The sequence below is a fragment of the Mustela putorius genome, unplaced genomic scaffold (assembly GCF_011764305.1).
Source record: "Mustela putorius furo isolate JIRA1106 unplaced genomic scaffold, ASM1176430v1.1 tig00003972_pilon_pilon_pilon, whole genome shotgun sequence".
Taxonomy (NCBI): Eukaryota; Metazoa; Chordata; class Mammalia; order Carnivora; family Mustelidae; genus Mustela; species Mustela putorius.
The window spans coordinates 22,612,973-22,631,192 of NW_025422115.1; the positions used below are offsets into that span (position 1 = coordinate 22,612,973).

General features: G+C 57.5%; 2 protein-coding genes and 1 long non-coding RNA gene across 7 annotated transcripts in view; 2 read left to right on the forward strand and 1 right to left on the reverse strand.

The window, feature by feature from the left end:
• Positions 1 to 2,471: 2,471 nt before the first annotated feature.
• LOC106003427 (neuroendocrine secretory protein 55) overlaps positions 2,472 to 18,220 on the forward strand; it is a 60,238-nt gene continuing 44,489 nt past the window's right edge. For both annotated transcript variants that reach the window (XM_013060157.2, XM_045070772.1), the window contains exon 1: positions 2,472 to 3,680. In XM_013060157.2, the coding sequence (XP_012915611.1) occupies positions 2,895 to 3,638 (744 nt within the window). In that variant the 5' untranslated portion in view covers positions 2,472 to 2,894 and the 3' untranslated portion in view covers positions 3,639 to 3,680. The remainder of the gene's footprint in view (positions 3,681 to 18,220) is intronic.
• LOC106006587 lies at positions 3,592 to 13,184 on the reverse strand. Its single transcript, XR_001180730.2, has 3 exons — positions 12,779 to 13,184; positions 11,272 to 11,450; positions 3,592 to 4,631 (listed from the first exon to the last, which is right to left on the reverse strand). It is a non-coding gene; the product is annotated as an uncharacterized LOC106006587 (long non-coding RNA).
• The window catches only part of GNAS (GNAS complex locus), a 53,975-nt gene continuing 51,276 nt past the window's right edge, over positions 15,522 to 18,220 (forward strand). For all 4 annotated transcript variants that reach the window (XM_045070763.1, XM_045070764.1, XM_045070765.1 and 1 more), the window contains exon 1: positions 15,522 to 17,535. In XM_045070763.1, coding sequence (XP_044926698.1) covers positions 15,537 to 17,535 — 1,999 coding nt within the window. In that variant the 5' untranslated portion in view covers positions 15,522 to 15,536. The remainder of the gene's footprint in view (positions 17,536 to 18,220) is intronic.

Genomic DNA, 18,220 nt, shown 5'->3' on the forward strand with positions numbered 1-18,220 from the left:
TATTTGTAACTATACAGGACTAGGGCTCTAAGATGCAGTGTTTTGTTAAACGTTCATTTGCTGATTAAAATGCATCTTGCAAAGAAAGTGCATTACTAATGCAGAATCTAGTCCAAAAATACATATTATGTAATGCACATTTGTTAATAATGCAGGCAATCTCAGTGTATCTATATTAGCGGATCAGCTCGGGGCTGCCATCTCCATTATAAGCATAAAGCACTCCTTTTGCAAAACCAAGCGCTTTCTTACGAACACTCAAGAATCATAATCCACTTCGGTGCTGAGAGCCGGTGTTCGTCTCCATCGAAAAGGCATTCACCAGCACCCACATAGTCCTGATTTTTTTTTCCCAGTGTGCCTTGAAAATCACCTGAACCACCGATGTCTTTATGTTCCACGCAGCGTTGGTGGGGCTGTGCTAATTGAAAGAAATAAAGCAGGGGGGTCGATGTGGGCAAAACCTTTAGAGATGTTCCTCCTGGATGGGGGCTGAGAGATAAGGATTTGAGATGCACAGCTGCAAACAGCCCGTTCAGTGTCCCATACTAATATCCCTGTGATGACTGGAAGCAGGCACTTGTGATATAGTAAAACCCTCTCAGTGTCTCTGCAACAAGTCGGGCAATACTAGAAAACAGACACTTGTCCTTTTATGGGGTTTGCCAAATCAATTCTACTTTATTAGACCCATCAGTATTTTAATACTGCAAAGGAACTCAAAGAACACAAGACAAAAGATGGACACAGCCCAGAAGCCAAGAACATTCAAGAACGTCCACAGCCAAGATGCAGAAACAAAAAAAAAACCCTCAACACGGCAAAGGCGGTTGCTAGAAGCTTGCTAAGGTCTACACTCGGGATGTGACCGCTATACGTGGGCACAGTGTTGAAGGCATGAGGACCAGCTCCACTATGCTGAGTGCAGCTGCAGGCACGTGACTCATTAGCCACCAAGAAGGGAGTACCAGGAGGGAAAGCCTGGTGGATGACCTCAAAAGGGAAAGTAGAATTATAAGAGATCATGCTTCTCCAATATTCCCCCATATTGACTCAAAGACCCAAACCAAAACCAAATACAAAAAAAAACCATGCATCCCAACTTTGTTGACACGTCCGAGGACTCTAGGAAGATGGTGTGGCTCTGAATCACACTACCCTTGAACTTGCCGCCGCTTTGACGAAAGAGGCACCCGGTACTTTAACCAGGAAGGCATCACGCACAACCAGAAACAGCAGTCTGGTTACAGATGGAACACAAGAGCTCCCCAAGGGGCACACTTTTCCGAGCAAAGATCACCCAGGGATCCCCCTTTAGGGGGACATGGAGTTCACTTGATTTTCCAGGGCTGAGAAAGAGATGTATGAATTTCCTCCAACCTTCTGGCCTCCAAGTCGAGGGGTGTCTAGCTACAACACCTAACTTCAATGCTCTGATTGACCCAATAGTTTTCTCATGGCGAATTCAAGGTGGATTAAATACTGGTGGGCAAGGGGGGATTCTGAGTGATTTAATGCTCTAATTAACAGCAGATTAGCCTTCAACAGGCTTTTCTTAATGTTGCGGGTAGTTGGTTTTTTTCCTTTTTAACTTTACCTTCAGCACCTGGAACAGAGCTTGGCACACGCTAGGCACTCAATAAACATCCCTTCAATGAATTAGCTTTGTTGAAAACCTATCCGTGTATGAAATGAAAGAGCTCCAAGGGGTACCCCGTAAGAACGCCTGGACAGCGAGCCGGCCTGCAGCGCCCCACAGAGGCAGAGAACCGGGCTGTACGCACTGAACATCCGCGCAGCAAAGACTCCCGTGAACCGGTGGTTCCAGCTAATCCGAGGCGTCTTTCCAGCACATGTCCTGGGCGCGAGTTTATGGCATGGCAGTGCACTGACGGGCTGTGGACTTGCAAAAACCATCACCCTGTGTGTGGGGATCCTCCTGGAAAAGACGCTTATTTGTCCATGAGGTAATTAGCCAATTGAGATGACGGAGCAGGGGGCTGGTAGAGGGGTACTTTTTGGAAACGCTCTAATTACAGTCACTATAACAGATCAGCCAAAGGTGGTTTCATGATTAATGAATGCCTGAGGTTACCATCCTCAAACTATTAAGCCCTTGGAAATCGCCCGGGGCTGATCACTAATACCCATGCACAGACCCCTCGTTTTGTTCTGCCGAGTATCTGCAATTTTGCGGTCTGGTTTTTAGCTGCATTTTACCAATTACCCAGGAGTTGGGGAGGGGTATGCACCCCATGGAGAACCATGCCCAGCTGCCCAAGTACCCTAACCTGTGGCTAGCTCGCTCACTTGTTTTGGTCCTTGGCACCCGCCAGACCCCCCGCTCCTCGCTTCGCCCAAATCCTTTCAAACAAGGTTCCCTCCTGCCACCTGCCGGCCCACTAGGGTCTGCGCCACGGGCTCGGCGCCACCGCGCAGCTCGCGGGGAGGCGCCCCCGCCTCCGTACTGCACATGCCCGGCAGAAGTCCGGGCGCGCAACTTTGCAGAACCTCTCCGCCGCGTCCTCCACCTCAGTCTCCTCTTTCCTCTCCCAGGCGAGAGGACCAGCGGAGGCACCTCTCCCGGGTCTTAGACTGCAGAGTCTGAGACTTAGAGAGAGGAGCCGAGGCGGAGGAAGACTTTTTCTCCTTTTTTCCCCTTCCCTTCTTCTTACTCGGACAGGCAAGCAGGGGCGCGGAGCTTTAGAAAGTTGAGTGGTCAGGCAGGTAGGTGCTTCCCCTTTTCCCCTCACACCGAGGTGGGGCTGGGACCTCCGGACCCAGCTTCTCACCTCGTGGGGTGCACCTTTTTCGGCTCTAGCAGCCAATGCGCATCGGAGCCGCTCTCTGCAGAGCCAGAGGGCGGGTGGTCTTCTCGGTGTGCGCCTAAGAGAATGGATCGTAGGTCCCGGGCTCAGCAGTGGCGCCGAGCTCGCCACAACTACAACGATCTGTGCCCACCCATCGGCCGCCGGGCAGCCACCGCGCTCCTCTGGCTCTCCTGCTCCATCGCGCTCCTCCGCGCCCTTGCCACCTCCAACGCCCGCGCCCAGCAGCGCGCGGCCGCCCAGCAGCGCCGGAGCTTCCTTAACGCCCACCACCGCTCCGCCGCCCAGGTATTCCCCGAGCCCCCCGAATCTGACCACGAGCACGAAGAGGGAGACCTCGAGCTGTCCCTCCCCGAGTGCCTAGAGTACGAGGAAGAGTTTGACTACGAATCTGAGACCGAGACCGAGACCGAGTCTGAAATCGAATCCGAGACCGACTTCGAGACCGAGCCTGAGACCGCCCCCGCCACTGAGCCCGAGACCGAGCCAGAAGACGAGCGCGGCCCCGTGGTGCCAAAGCACACCACCTTCGGCCAATCTCTCACCGAGCGTCTGAACGCTCTGAGATTGCGGAGCCCCGACGCCTCCCCGAGTCGCGCGCAGCCCAGCACTCAGGAGCCCCAGAACCCCAGACAGGGGGAGGAGCCCGAGCCCGAGCCCGAGGACAAGGATCCGAGGGACCCCGAAGAATCCGAGGAGCCAAAGGAGAAGCAGCAGCAGCGCCGCTGCAAGCCGAAGAAGCCCACCCGCCGCGACCCATCCCCGGAGTCCCCTTCCAAAAGGGGACCCATCCCCATCCGGCGTCACTAATGGAGGACGCCGTCCAGATTCTCCTTGTTTTCTTTGATTCAGGTTAGTTGCCCGCCGCCAAACCGGGGTCGGTGTGGGAGCCGCGGGAGGGAGGGAGGGAGGAGAAGGAAAGGCAGGTTAGGAGGAATGCGGGAGGCCAGTGGGCTCAGCTAGCCTGAGCGGGGAGGCTGGGGGCCAGGACGAGCCGGGGGAGGCTCCCCAGGCCGCTGGGAGGACGCCGGCAGCGCCCAGGTGGCCAAAGGCTTGTTGGACGGCGGGGCGCTCCGCGCGCCCCGCTGGAGACAGCCTGAGGTCTCCGCGCTGGTGTCCAGGACGCGCGACTGAACCCCCGGCGCGCCCCAGGTTTCGAGCTGCACACCCAAAGGCACGGGTAAGTCACTTGTTTTACATGCCTTTTTTCCTCTTAAACACTAGTCTCAAACCAGTTGGCCTTGGCGGGCGCCCGAAACGTAGTTCTTAAGTGCAAGCGCCAACTTTCACCGTGCGAGAGCGGCCGCGCTGTAGCGACACTGTTGCAATGTGCGAAAAGTAATCACACTGGGATTGGGCGAGAAGTCCGGAGACTGCCGGCTCCGGGAAAAGTCGCGCGCGGCGCTTTAAGGCGCTGGGAGCCCGGAGCCCAGGTCCTAACGCTGCCAATTTGGAGCCGTGGGACCTCGGCGCCAGGGCTCCCGCCCCTGTGCGCCAGTCCTGGCCGCCGCCACTCGCCTCCGGGCGCGCACGGGGCCAAGCACGCCGCAAAGAGCGTGCGCACCTGCCCGCGCGCTCCAGAGCCGACCTCTCCAGGCTGGCCGGCGGTTCCCCACGAGTTACGCGTACTTGGAGGGCTGGCAGAGAAGGTACGGGGTCATAGGGGGTACCCCTACAGGCTCCCAGAGTTGGTGGCACGAGCTTGGTCACGTCGGGGCATCGCTAAGGTTTTGGCGCAGTTGATCTGGCGACGGGGCTGGGTGCAGCTTGGCCGGAGAGGTCTGGGGCTGTCTGCGCAAGGCCCTGGGGATGGAAGAGTGGGGTTAAGAGGGCCGCAAGGCAGTGCCGAGCGGAAAGATAAAGCGACCCACGAAACGGGGCTGGAGAGAGGGTCGCGTCTCTCATCAGGATACTCTACACTGAGTCCCCACAGAGCGCGGCTCCGCCGAGCCGGGGAAAGGTGTCTGATTGGACTTGCGTCCTTGGGTCGGTCGAAAGGGGGCAGGGGCCGGAGGCTTGGGCAGCCTCGGGGAGGGGAGGCGGCGCACCCGCCATTTTCAGCTCGGGTGGAGCTAAGTTTGGAATCTGTAACCGGGAGGTGAAACCACCCTGTTGCCAGAGGACAAAAACGGCTGCAGTCCGGTAACGCATCCTCGGAGCATAAAGTGTGCCTTACTCGCCAACCCTGGAGAAAGACTGAGAAGTGAAATATATGTTACAAAACCTCATCCAATATGGAAACTGATTTGTTCTTGGTGCGCGCGCGTCTTGATTTGCGCCGGTTTGAGCTAGTCTGATGATCAGGAAGTTGGGGGCGGAAGGGGGGGGCAAAGCGTTCTGAGGCTTCAAATGAAAAGATCGGTCGGGTTTATAGACTCTTAAGAAAAAGGGAAGACAGAAAGAACACTGTCCATCGTCTTCCTTCCCTGTCTCTCCCCTACGAAGGGCGCCTCGGCACCCTGGAACACAGTTCTGCCGGCTGCGGCGCTGACTAATGACTGTTGGTCGGGTTTATGGTCTTAACTAGGAAGTGCTGGGAAGGCACTTGTGAGCAGGGGGCTTCCTTGGGCAGCGGGCAGGTGTCCGAAGGCTGGAGGCTGCCGAGGACCTGCAGAAGGGCCAGGCGTGCCCTGCCTTTGGCTTAATGTGGGAGATTGCCTAAGTGAGATGAGCTCCCCAAAGTTGCAATTTCTGCTCTATGTCAGCAGAGATGCTGTTCCTTTCTGTGGCATTAAGTGTTTTTCCTCTGGTAATGTCTTAGCAGCCCGAGTTCACCAAGTAAAATGTGTCTAGTGAGTGTGCAACAGAAGCCAGGGTTTGGGTTGGCTTGATTTGGTGTTGGGAGCCCTCTTCCCAGACTGGGTAGTCTGGGGACCCCCTTTTCCTGCAGAGCGAGGTTTTTCATTAGAGAAATTAGCATGTTGCTTTGTTGCAGGAAGAATAAATAAGTGTTTAAAGAAGTCCTCAGTGCCTAAGCACACACTTTTCAGGCCAGTCTTGGTCTGTTTTTAACCAGAAACCTGCATATTGGGAGGCTTGCTTTCTTAATTGTGAGCACTACACCCACCTCCTTACTGGAGAGGGGGTGGCCCCCATGTAGGAACAAACAAGTAGTTTGCCCTCTTTCAGACACACTCTTCGGTATAAACTGCCTTTGACTGTGAAAGTCTGTTGCCCACCCACACAGCCCCTCCCCCACTCGGCTCCCTCCCCACCTCCACCCCCCACAACCCCCCCCCCCCATTCCAGGGTGGAAAAGCCATTAGGGACTACAGAGAACTACTGAGGAATATGTGGAACTCCTAGGAGGCGCTCCGCACCCACCCGAGGAAGGGGTTTTGCTGTGGAGACACTTCAGACCCTCTTTCTACCTGAGACACTGGTGCTCCATGCCTCCCTCCAACCCCCACCCCAGGCATTTCTGGCAAATTCTGCTGAGCATTCCCAACTCCCTAGTCTCCAAACTGGCCCTTTGTTTCACCCTGCTAAATTGGGGTTAGCATTTGAATGGGATCACTTGCCCTTTCAATTTGGGTGGGGTGTGTCTGGTGAGGAAATTCGCCCTGAAAACTCAGACCTTCTAGTTGCCCCCAGAAGTGAATTACTAGCTGGTTGTGTATCTCACATGGACAGGGAGGAGGGAATAGCTCTGGTTAAAGGGGATGGTGCGCTCTGGCATTTAGGGTTTTCCTTTACTACATCAATCATTTACTTACTGGAAATGTGCTTTTTCTTGGACAAAGACCCTCTTGTAACTCAATTTTTTTGACTTGGAAAGTCATAGCAGTGTTCAGATAGTGTGTGCTGGCAAACAGCTGGCGTAGGTTTACTTCTGAAGTTGGGCAAACAAAACTTATGTTTATCAGAATTCAAGAACTGGGAATTTTACAGTTTGGAAGTGTTTTAAGAGGATGTTTCTTTAATGGGGGCTAGAGCCCCCCCCCCCCCCGCCGCCAGCACCCCCCAGAACTCCTCACAACCCTTTACTCTATTCGCCCTCACTTTTAGCAGCTGGGACCGAAGATCTCACGAGGAAGCTGAAAATTCAGTGTGGGTAAGAATGAGCTCTTTTCCTTTGTTTTAACTACCTGAGTGGATCTTACTTAATTTACCCATGTCATCGCTGCTCCTTACCCAGAAGGAGACTGTTGAGGGGAAACTGAGCAGAAACCGTGGTATTGGGGAAAGTATATATCTTAACAGAAAGGTGACCTATCACAGAAAAACAAATCACTAAAATCAAATTAAGTTTCCAGAGCTGAGTGACGTCATAGGGCAGCACAAGGCGGCCCTGCTCTTAGAAGCCTCCCAGCAAAGGGGATGAAATCCTCAAATTACATCTTGAATCCTCATGTTCCAGGATGAGGGATGGAATTCCTTGTCTGCACTGCAGGGCTTTTATGCTAACGGCCGTTTCCTAAATCGGGACACCCCAGGGATGGACCTAAGAATCTTCTAGGCCTAGTCCCACCCAGCGGCCTTGGGTCAGACCCAGCACCTCATTGCCTCCCTCGGTTTCTTCACGTGGAAAATGTAGTGTGTTCCTAGCGTCCCCTTCAGCTCCAAATGCACTGCAGGTTCATGGAAGCCCAGCGTTGCCCAATTTGACTCTATCCACGATTTTAACACTATTGGGGCCAAGAAATGTGCAAGACCGATCAAATAAAAAGCATCAGTTGTGAAGAAATCTGTTTTGTGTTGTTCTGATTCTGATTTTATCCAGTCTGTTTTTGAATGGGTGGCAAAAAAAAAAAAAAAAGTTTAAAAAGGCAAGTTAGAGAATCCAGAAGAACCCCAGTGTCTTGTTACTGGCCTGAGGGGAAAAAGGGGGGCCGTCCTTCAGAGCACATGTGCAGCGGTTGTCTTCTGTGTGCTGCTCTCCCTCACCTGCTCCCTGATCTTTGTGTGTGGAAACAAGCTTTTGCGAGTGGGAGTGGGCGGCCCACGGCCAGCCCCACACTGAGCACACGGCAGCCTGCTGATGCCAAGGCTCTGGGAGAGAGCAGCGGGCAGCAGCGCCGGCCAGCTGACCACGGGTGTTGGATACAGTCTTCGGTAGCACTTAGGAGTGTCCTGGTTAGGCCCAGCCCACAAACACGGCTCGGAGGCTGCAGCTAGTTGGGATAACCTGGTCTGCTCTGCCTTGGTGTTTGTTATTATCCTTTCCCCCTGGGAGCTTTTTCAGACTTTTTTTTCCCCTTAATTGCTCCTCTCCCATGCGATTTTAATGCCACAGTTAGAGAGATCTATTGGGTGTCTGTTTCTATATTGCAAGGCCTTCTAATAGCTAAGGTGTTTGGGGGTTTTTTGTTTGTTTTTTGCATTTCCCCCTAAACCAATCTTCCCTTGTTGCAAATGCCTGGGATAACAACACAATGTTTTTTTTTAAAAAAAAAAAAAAAGTCAAATTAATGATTTGACATCCCATTTTTGTTTTTTATTTTACTAATGTTTGGTTCCACTCCCCTTTTTTTCTCACACACCCCACTCCCCATCCCTGGCACTGATCCTGGGGCTGGTACCCAGCTAAGTCAGAGCAAGAGGAGCCAGAGGGAACAGCCTAGTGACTTAGTTCTCTCCAAGGCCAAGAGTCTGCAGTGCAGAGCCACTGTCACCTGTTGACAGGGCTCAGCCAGTCACGGCAGGACATCCAAGAGGAGCTGGCGCCACAGCACCCCTCCACCCCACCCCCACCCCCGTCAGCAAAGTCCCTGCTGCAAGGTAGAATTGGGGAGGCTGCCTGCCTGGCTTCGCCTGTGGACATGGCCTATTTTTATTCTATGAGCTTATTTTAGGATGAGCATGCTGCAAATTAACAGGGGCCGCAGCTATCAGAAACGCCGGGGTACCACTAAGCTGTGTGTACAGATGGAAAGGGGTGTCCATATGTGCAGGAAGGTTTGGGGCCGGGGATCACAGAACAACCTGGAAGACAATGACAAGAACACTAGGGAAGGAACAGAAGGTAAGATTTGGAGATAGGGAGTCACAGAGCCCATCCATAGGGGTAGGAAGAGTTGGAGGAAGAAGTAAGGAGAGACTTTACCGCTGTCTTCCAACAGTCTGGTGGCCGCGGAAGCAAGGTCAGGAAGAGCACTTCGAAGAGCCACACCTAGTGGTGGAGGACCCGCCCCCTCCCCTGGGACTGCACAGAGGCACGAGGAGGGTCACTTTCCCTCAGAGGGGCTCTACAGACCGGGCCAGAAATTTCAATTTTCTAGGTGCGGTGGGGTTTTTGTACTCATGCCTCAATTGTTTTGACCAAATGAAAAAGATTTAAAACCCAGGAAATCTTGTTTTTGAGTTCAAATGCTGAATCTTGGATTTTGGCTCAGGGAGAGGCCCCACGTCTCGAACTGGCTGAGGACTGACTGCCACCAGCTGAAGATGACCCGTTTCTCCTCCCCCCAGGCAAGAGTCAGTTCTGAGCACCCTGGCTTCCACTGCTATCTCCATTCCGATGGGCTCTGGGAAATGGAGGCCAGGCGCAAACAGGAAATACGCCATTCCCCTTACAGTCGAATCACGGGGCCTGGAATCCCCACCGTGGTTACTGACATTTTTTAGACAGAGCTTCCACTAAAGCCTAATTTACCTCAGGGTTTCCCTTGTGACCTCCCAGCCCCCACTTTTACCCCTCTCTTAGCCTCCCTGCCCGGGGCACTGTTCATCTCTTCTGGAAAGACCACTTCTCCCCTCCCCTCCCCTCTCTGCTGCATCATGGCCGAGCCCGGAGAAGGAGCCCAGTTCAGGTGCCTGCCAAGAACGTGTGGACCCGCCGTAGCAGCACGGGTGGTCCGAGGACAGTCGTGTGTCTGGCTGCAGCAGAGACGGGGAGCCCTTCCAAGTCGAGGGCTGCGGAGTTTAGCTCTTGAGCTGAACGAGGGGGTCTGAATTCCTGACAGGAGACCCTTGGCCCCTGCGGCTCCAGCTCAGGGCTTTTTAATCTGAGCCCATCGAGTATTCTCCTAAGTCTGGTTCCGACTGTCTTTAATATCAGCCCTGCACCTGCTCCTAACCTCCATTTGAGGCATTTTCTCTCGAGCTGGCATTTGTCGGAGCAGCCTGGTCACGCAGACCCTTCGGCAGACAGCAGGCTGCTGCTGCCTCCACCGGCCACGGCTGGCAGAGGAGATGCGGGGAGGGAAAGGATGGGCCCAGCAAGTCTTAATTGAACAGTAATTAACCGACCAGCTTCAAAGTCTTACGGCTACTCAGTCAGCACTCAGAAAGCATTTGTCACTGGGAGGCTGAGAAATGGAATAGGTGCCTCAATTCTCTTCCCCAGGTTTTCTCCTTTCTGCTTTTTTTTTTTTTCCCTCACCACCGGCGAAAAGATTCTCCTTTTCCTCACTGGAAAGAAAGCCACTGACAACAGGCACGGCGGTGGGCCTCAGAGACCACTCTTCTGCAAGCGCCACCCCACCCCCAGCCCCAAGCCGTAAGCTAGGAGGAAATCCCACCGCTGACAAAGGATCTTATTCTTAGTTTCTGCTCCTTTCCCTCTCGCACCTCCTTCCCTGTCTGCTCTGCTTTCCCTTTCACAGATACAGGGACGAACTCAGAAGGGAAGTTGACAGGCAGCTCCTCCAGCCCTGGATGTGCTTGTGCTTTTGGCAACGAGTCAGAATCCCCCAATATAAGCATCCGAACTACTAAGATAAGAATCCCCCGCGTGCCAGCGGGGAGGTGTCAACCAGAGCAGGAAGACTGAGTTTGGGAAGCCTAGGGCGCCACATGGGGTCACCCAGGAAGGGGACCAGGTCCTTGCAGATGCCAGCGGTGCTGCCCGGAGAGGCGACAGTGAAGGATGCGTTCTTCCCGCTGGGGGTTGCTCACTTGTCCGCCCATTACTCCATCTGAGGGGCCTGGGCCCTGTGGTGAACAGGCTGACTTGCCTCCGAAATGCAGTTTAACTGAAACGTGAGCGGTGTTTGCTGTTCCTTCCTTAATTCATCGAGTGTAGAAAATCTGTCTTTTTAAGTAGCTGAGGATACACCACTTCCCAGAACCCTTCCCCGGGATGTTGATAGCCAAGCCTTTCCTTCTCTGATGGATACACACTCGCTTACCGCATGCCCTGCGGGAACAGGGCCCAGACCCTGGCACACAGCTTCTGTCCTTCGCCCCAGCTCCCTGTTCTCTCAGGCACCAGGCCGAGCCTCTCTTGCCTTCCTCTTTGTGATCTGTGTGAACTCATTTACCAGCTTTGCTTCCTTGTTCCTGCTTATTCCTATCAGATAGTGACCTCTTTCCTTGAGTCAAGAAATCCATCCAGAACTAGCGGTCTGGACTCGGCTGCCCACCACCACGTGTTGCTCGCCAGCTCTATCCAGAGCAAGGCCACATTTCTGTCTTGAGCCAGAAGGCTCACCAGACAGCCCTACCAACCACAGTGGCCCCAGTCAGCCCACCCGTGGCCGCGGCCGTCCCCAGCGCTTACCGCACCAGGCTCCTCGGGTCCCTGGGGCTGGGCACATCAGCTGCCTCCCGTGTCAGCCAGTTCCTCAAACATCTGGCCTCACTTCTGAGGTGTCTCATCCCACTCTGTTCCGTGACGGTTTCAGCTTTGAACCCCTTCACATAAGTGATCTGGGGTTTTCAGACTCTGGTGGCCAATCCCTACAGAAAAAGAAAAAAAAAATCAGAACAGATAAAAATGGAGAACACTGGAGTTAAACTGTGGGCTTTTCTTCTTCCCAGTCTTCATTTACCTTTAAATTAAGGTAATTCCTACTCAGGTCTAAGGGTCCTTTCTCAGCCAACAGCAGTGGTTTCATCCGGGGGCGATTTTGCCCCCCAGAGGACATTTGGCAGAGTCTACATTTTCGGTTGCTACAACTAAGGGGCTGCTACTGGCATCTAGTGGGTAGAGGCCAGGGATGCTGCTAACGCCCTATGGTGCCCCGGACAATCCACAGCAGAGAGTCAGCGGGCCCTGATGTGAACAGTGCAGAGGCTAAGAAGCCATAATCTCCATTGGGTGCTCTGAGCGTCTCTGATTCTCCCCTCCCGCATACCCCCACCAGTCCCTTCTGAACCCACTGTCCGGAGACATCTTTCCTTTTCCTCTCCGGCGCTCCAAGTGTTCAAGATTCTATCACCAAACATATTCTTCCCCTCGAGGGGGGTCTCTGATCAGTCATTTCATACCCTAGAAGGACGGCTGCCTCTTTGAACTTAGGTCTTTACCTTCCTTCGGAACTTCAGACTTTGGCTTCTCCACCTTCTGTGCTAGAAAAGGGCCCTTTGGGATCCCTCTGGAGTCCCTTCCTTCAGCCTTCTTGCTGCCTTAGAGGTCATGACCAGCCACAGCTTCCGGTATTCTCTCCATCGGGACCATCCCCCCACATGGCCTCCATCTTTTACTAAAACCAGGCTCAGACCCTACTTGCAGGACCAAAACCATTCAACATCTGCTCTATTTCCTACCCAAACAACCTCAAAAGTGCTTGCCCTTTAGTTTCCAGCTACCCCCGAGAGGTCCTACCCCAGTCTGTACCACTTTCACTCTCCCTGCCCCTCTGAGACTCCACATGGTGTCCCTTGCTCCCCCCTACGGGGTCTTGTTCAGGGTAGGCTCACATCGCCCATTCCTCCCATCCCCCTCCCCCCCACTGGTAGGCAGGCCCCTCTGAAACGCCATTGTCCCCATCAAGACTCGCAGGGGCCCCCAGCCCCTGGAGAGGTCTTTGCTTTCCTTTTTATGACCCTCATCCTCGAGGCTGGAGGCCTGGTGTCTGCTCAGCCTTCATCCCCTCAGTAGTTGTGCTCTCCAGGCAAAGGATCGAGATACCCAAGAGTGTTGAACAAAGGGGTCCCACAGGCCCATGAGGATGTCAGAAAAAGAGGCCGTGCACCCATTCCTGGATCGACAGTGCTTGGGGACAGAGTCCAAGCGGAGGGGAGAAACCGTCCTTCTGGGGCTCCAGACCCCAAGGTCTACTGACCTTCTAGCTCAGCAGGGCGCAGCATCCCTGGGGCCTCGACTCCTCAGCCGTCTGGGACTGCTCCTCTGCATCGGGGCAGCGAGCCCTGTCTCTCCTCGGGGCCTGGCTCTCTACCGCCAGGCCTCAGACATTTTCTTCCTCCTCGCCTGTCCTCTGCGGCGGTCCCCTCGGTCGGGTGGGTTTGCCCACCGCCCCCAGCGATACCTAAGGTTGGCCCCTGGCAGCCCCCGACCTTCCCTTCCAGCCTTGGTGACATGTGGCTTCAGGAAGAGTGACCCCACGGCGCCAGGCAGCCTCGTGGCTTCCCAGGCCTGGCCGCCATACGCCGGCCCACCGGCCGCTTCCAACCACCCCAGGAGCACAACCTCTTAGGGCGTTCCAACGCGGCGCCCCCTGTTGGACCTCCCATTCATATCCGGTTTCCGGTCCGAAGCCCCCTGCTCATTCGCCAGGCAACCTTGATTGGCGTGACCCCAGCCCAATGGCTGACCCAGCGCTGGGGTCGGAGGGGAGTGGGTTGACGGTCGCGACCCAGTTGGCCCATTCAGTGGATGCTTAAAGGGTTGGGCCGTCACGTGTGGGCACAGTTGGACAAAGTTTGAGCCAAAGTTCAGTGGTGGCATTTCCAAGGGTGTAGACCCCTACACCTGACATGATACGCCTTTGGGGGGTCCCACGCGTTGCCCAGAGTCCGACTTTGTCAGCTCTCCTCTGCAGCAAGGCCACATGGATGGTGGATGCGGGGCCAGGATGCGCCGTGGCTGTGGTCCCGTCGTTCTAAGAGGGAAGCGTTCGACCTAACGAGATTGAGCGGTGCGTCGTTCGCCCGCCTGCGGCTCGCAGACACAGCGATCCAAGCGGCGCTCCCGCTCCCGCTCCCCGCAGCCCACCCCTCCTAACACTCATCGTGCCCTCTCTCTCGCCCGCGCGCCAAGCGACCACCTGGCTCATGCCCGGATGCCTTGCACCTAAAGGTGGCTTGCAGGTCCGCGTCGCCCGCTGGCGAGACAGACCTCATGGCCACGTCCCGGGTCGTACGTGACCCGCAAGCAGCAATTTTTTTTTTTCCCCCCGCGGCTCAAATCCCTCCGCAGACTCCAGACTCCAGACCCCAGACCCAGAGCGGTGCGCGTGCACGCACCCAGCCCACCCGGGCGGTGCGGGTATTTTCCCCAGCCGGTTCTAAGCCCCCACGAGCTTCGGCGACAGGAGCGCAGCCAGGCGACCGCGGGACTTGTGGCCGGGCTCAGTGCCGCCTCTGAGGGAGTTAGCAGTGGAAAAGTGAAGCCGCTGCTCTGGGATACCCACAGCGAGAGGAGAGGGGCTGGGAGGGGGCTGCTGAGGGGCTGGAGAGGACCTGGAGCGGCTGACCGACCCCCGGCAGCCGGCACCAGAGGCGGATAAGCGGCACATTTTAGCGGCTGCCGCCGGCGCGGCACGGTGTCTGTCTTTGGGTTCAGCGCGCACAGGGTTGTCCAGTCTTTCGAGACCGCGCCAAGCCGACCATAAATCCCAACTGAAATCCCCTTAGCCCGTCCCCAGAACAGTAAGACCCCCGGAACTCTGAGGCCTGCGCTGGACGGGGTCTCCGTGTGTGCCCCCCCCCAACCCGCGTTCAATGCCGCGGTAACTACACTTAGAGGGTCTCCATGGAACGTGCCGAAGACCCTCTTAATTCCCCTGCATCATTATCCACATAAAGGGTGGCAACCCTTGCCTGCGCCACCCTAGGCTACGGCGAGGACCCCCGGAGTGTGGTGGGGATGGGGAACTCTGAAGTGCTTTACTGGAGCCGGTCTCCGCGAGCCGGCAAACAAAAGCTGCAGAAACGGCGGAAAGTACCTCAAGGCATTTTAAAAACAAATTATGTGCGCACACGCGGCAGCCCCTCGCCCCTCGCCTCCTGTCTGCTCCGCCGGTGGGCTCACGACCACCTGTCGCATCCCCGCGCGCACCCGTGCCCCCTTCCCACGCGCCCGAACCCTTGCACTCCGGACTTGGAGCTTAAGGTGGGAGGCTGCCCGGGTCCGGGGGCCGCGGCTCAGGGGTATCCTGGGGTGATGAAACCCTCCTGCAGTTCCCCCCCCCCCCGAGGAGAGTCATTTGGGTCCAGGAGGGAGGGTTTCAGCTCCTGCGCTCAAGCTGCCCGGGGCCCACGTCTTGCGTCACGTGTCCCGCAACGCAGGAGAGCTCTCTCTCTCTGGCCAGGGGATAATAAGAGAGGAGAAAGACTCCAAATCAGTCAGGGAGAGGAGTGGAAGGAGCCCAAACATCCCTGCGAGGCCTGCGCTCATCAGCCCCCTTACCCAAAGTCCGGGGCTACCGGCGCCAGGATCCGGCTCCCGGAGCCGCCTGGGCACCGGGGCCGGCGTCCTCTGGCGGCAGACAGCGAGCACTACCAGCGATTTTCGGACCGAATCGGCACGCTCCTCAGATCCAAGCAGGCGGGGCTGGCCTGGAGCAGAGAGCAAGAGGAGGGGACAAGGGCAGGCCAAAGGGGGGGCCAGGGGGCAGCCTGAGGGGATAAAACGTGGCCAGGAAGGAGCCAAGACTCCACCAGCAACAATAGAGTTGCTTCCGCCACCGTCTTGGGTTTGAGGCCCTGAACCCCCTGACCTCGAGAGGGTTGGAAAGTGAGGTTGGAGAACTTTCTAGCTAGTACTTTGAATTTTTTGGAAATTTTTTTCTTCACCCTAGTTCGGTTGGGTGCTCCGTCTTACGGGGCCCCAAGTTTATTTTAAGAGTCCGCCACCGTGTTATGGGCGTGCGCAACTGCCTCGACGGCAATAATATGTCAGGACAACGCGATATCCCCCTTGAACTCGGGGAACAGCCCGAGCAACCATCTTTGGAGGCCCCAGGGGCAGCTGCCCCCAGTCCTGGGCCTGGCGCAGCCGAAGAGATGGAGACCGAATCGCCTCACAGCGAGCCCGTCCCCATCGAGATTGAAGGCGAGGCCTGTGGACCCCCAGAGGTCTCCAGGCCCAACTTCCAGAACGTGGGAGAGGCCATCGAAGAAGCAGGAGCCCATGGAGGCTACAGCCCACCTCCTGAGGAAGCCATGCCCTTCGAGGTCGAGCAGCCCTGCTCAGGAGGCTTCTGGCCTACCCCGGAGCAGCCTGGAGACACCGCTGGGGCCCGTTCAGGCCTGGAGGTCTTTGGCCCAGCGCTCAAGGAGCCCGGAGCCTTCGGTGATGCCAGACCAGGCCTGGGAGGCTACAGCCCTCCACCCGAGGAAGCCATGCCCTTTGAGTTTGAGCAGCCTGCCCAGGGAGGTGGCAGCCAGCCTCTCCTGCAGGTCTCAGACCTCGCTCCAGGAGGCCCAGGTGCGGGGGTCTTTAGCACGCCTCCCCAGGAGCCCCAAGCTCTCAGACCTGCAAACGCAGGCTTTGGAGGAGACCGCAGCCCTCCCCCTGAGGAGGCTATGCCATTTGAGTTTGATGGAGCAGCCTTTGGGGACGACAGCCCACCCCCTGGGCTCCCCCGAGCTATCCCACAAATCGACGGCGTTGGCGGCGGCGGCGGCGGCAGCGGCGGCAGCGGCGGCCAGTCCGCGGCAGCCGCGGTCTCGAGTGCGGTCCTCCTCGCTCCCGCCGCGAACGAGCCCCCCCTCTGGGTCCCAGCCGCCATCGGCAGCCCATCCCGAGAGGCTGTCAGATCTCCTCCACACTTCGCGGGCGACAGCCCCCCGATGGAGATCTCCGGACCCCCGCTCGAGATTGGTAGCGCCCCCGTTGGGGTCGACGACGCTCCCGTCAACATGGACAGCCCCCCAATCGCGCTTGACGGCCCGCCCATCGAGGTCTCCCGAGCCCCAGTTAAGAGAGAGCGAGCAGAGGGAGAGAGACCCCCAGTTGAGGGAGAAGCAGCCGAGATGGAAGGAGGCTCAGCCGCAGCTGCTGCGGAAGAAGGAAAAGTCCCCTCTCCGGGGGACGGAGCCCCGGACGCCGGGGCCAAGCCTGCTGCTCCAGCCGCCGGGGCAGCCGCGGCTGCCCCTGACACTCCAGCCGCCGGGGCAGCCGCTCCTGCCGCCCCTGACGCTCCCGCCGCCGGGGCAGCCCCAGCCGCCCCTGACGCTCCCGCCGCCGGGGCAGCCCCAGCCGCCCCTGACGCTCCCGCCGCCGGGGCAGCCCCAGCCGCCCCTGACGCTCCAGCCGCTCCAGCCGCTCCAGCCGCTCCAGCCGCCCCAGCCGCCCCAGCCGCTCCAGCCGCCGGGGCAGCTGCTCCTGCCGCCCGGGCAGCCCCTGCCGCCCCTGCGTCTGGAGCCCGACCCAAGCTGCGCTTCCTTAGACCCCCCAGCCCCGAGATCCAGGCTGCCGATCCGCCTACTCCGCAGCCTACTCGCGCATTTGCCTGGCGGGGCAGGTCTGGCCGCAGCCGCGACGACGACGAGGGGTCGGTCAGCAGCGACGACCACAGCAGCGATGAGTCCGACGATGGGACCTCCGGATGCCGCCGCTGGCTGCAGCCCCGGCGAAATCGCCGCCGCCGAAAGCCCCGGCGCAACTTGCTCCGCAACTTCCTCATGCAGGCCTTCGGGGGCTGCTTCGGCCGAGCTGAGAGCCCCCAGCCTAAAGCCTCGCACAGCCCCAAGGTCAAGAAGATTCCTCTGGCGGAGAAGCGCAGACAGATGCGCAAGGAAGCCCTGGAGAAGCGCGCCCAGAAGCGCGCAGAGAAGAAACGCAGCAAGCTCATCGACAAACAACTCCAGGAGGAAAAGATGGGGTACATGTGTACGCACCGCCTGCTGCTTCTAGGTAATGCGGCGGACTCTGCCCGCGGGGAGCAGGGCCGCCGGGGGACCCCGGGAGGGGGTGGCAGGGCTGCCCGGTGGAGCTCAGGGCCTGGCGGCGGGAGGAGGGGGTCCAGGCCGAGGCGGGAAGAGACTGCTAGAAAGTTCCAGTGAGGGGCCCTAACTTTGCCCTGGGAGCGGGAGGGGGCCTCGGTTGGGCTTGGGTGGTCGAAGTATGTGCCCTCCAGGGAGAAAAGTGGTGCCGAGCAACACTGAGGGTCGTTTCCGGCTGGACAAGCCAGCGTCAGCGACCGTAAGATGCCCCCAGTCCTGGGGTGGGGGCCGGCAAGAAAGAAGGGGGCTTCAGGTGAGCCAGGAACTGCCGGGGAGGGGCCCCGGGGTTCCCCAGGCTAGGCCGGTTGGGGCCGTGGTGGGCTGGGGTCGTTGGGGAAGGTGCGCCCCCGCCTCGCCTGGCACTGCTGCTTGGACTCAGACAGCTTGTCGTTGGTGTGTGTTGGTGTCCATATTGTGTCCGCCTGTGCATGATATGCTCAAGTGTCCCCCAATTCGCATCCCTGGCACCCCCAGATTACCCGCCGACTGTGTACTCGTACTGGGGAACGGGCTGTCTTGTGTTTTGCGCCATGGCGCGGGCAAAAACTTTCCGTGTTTTGCACACTCTGGTGGTACCTGTGCGCGGGCGCTCTGCA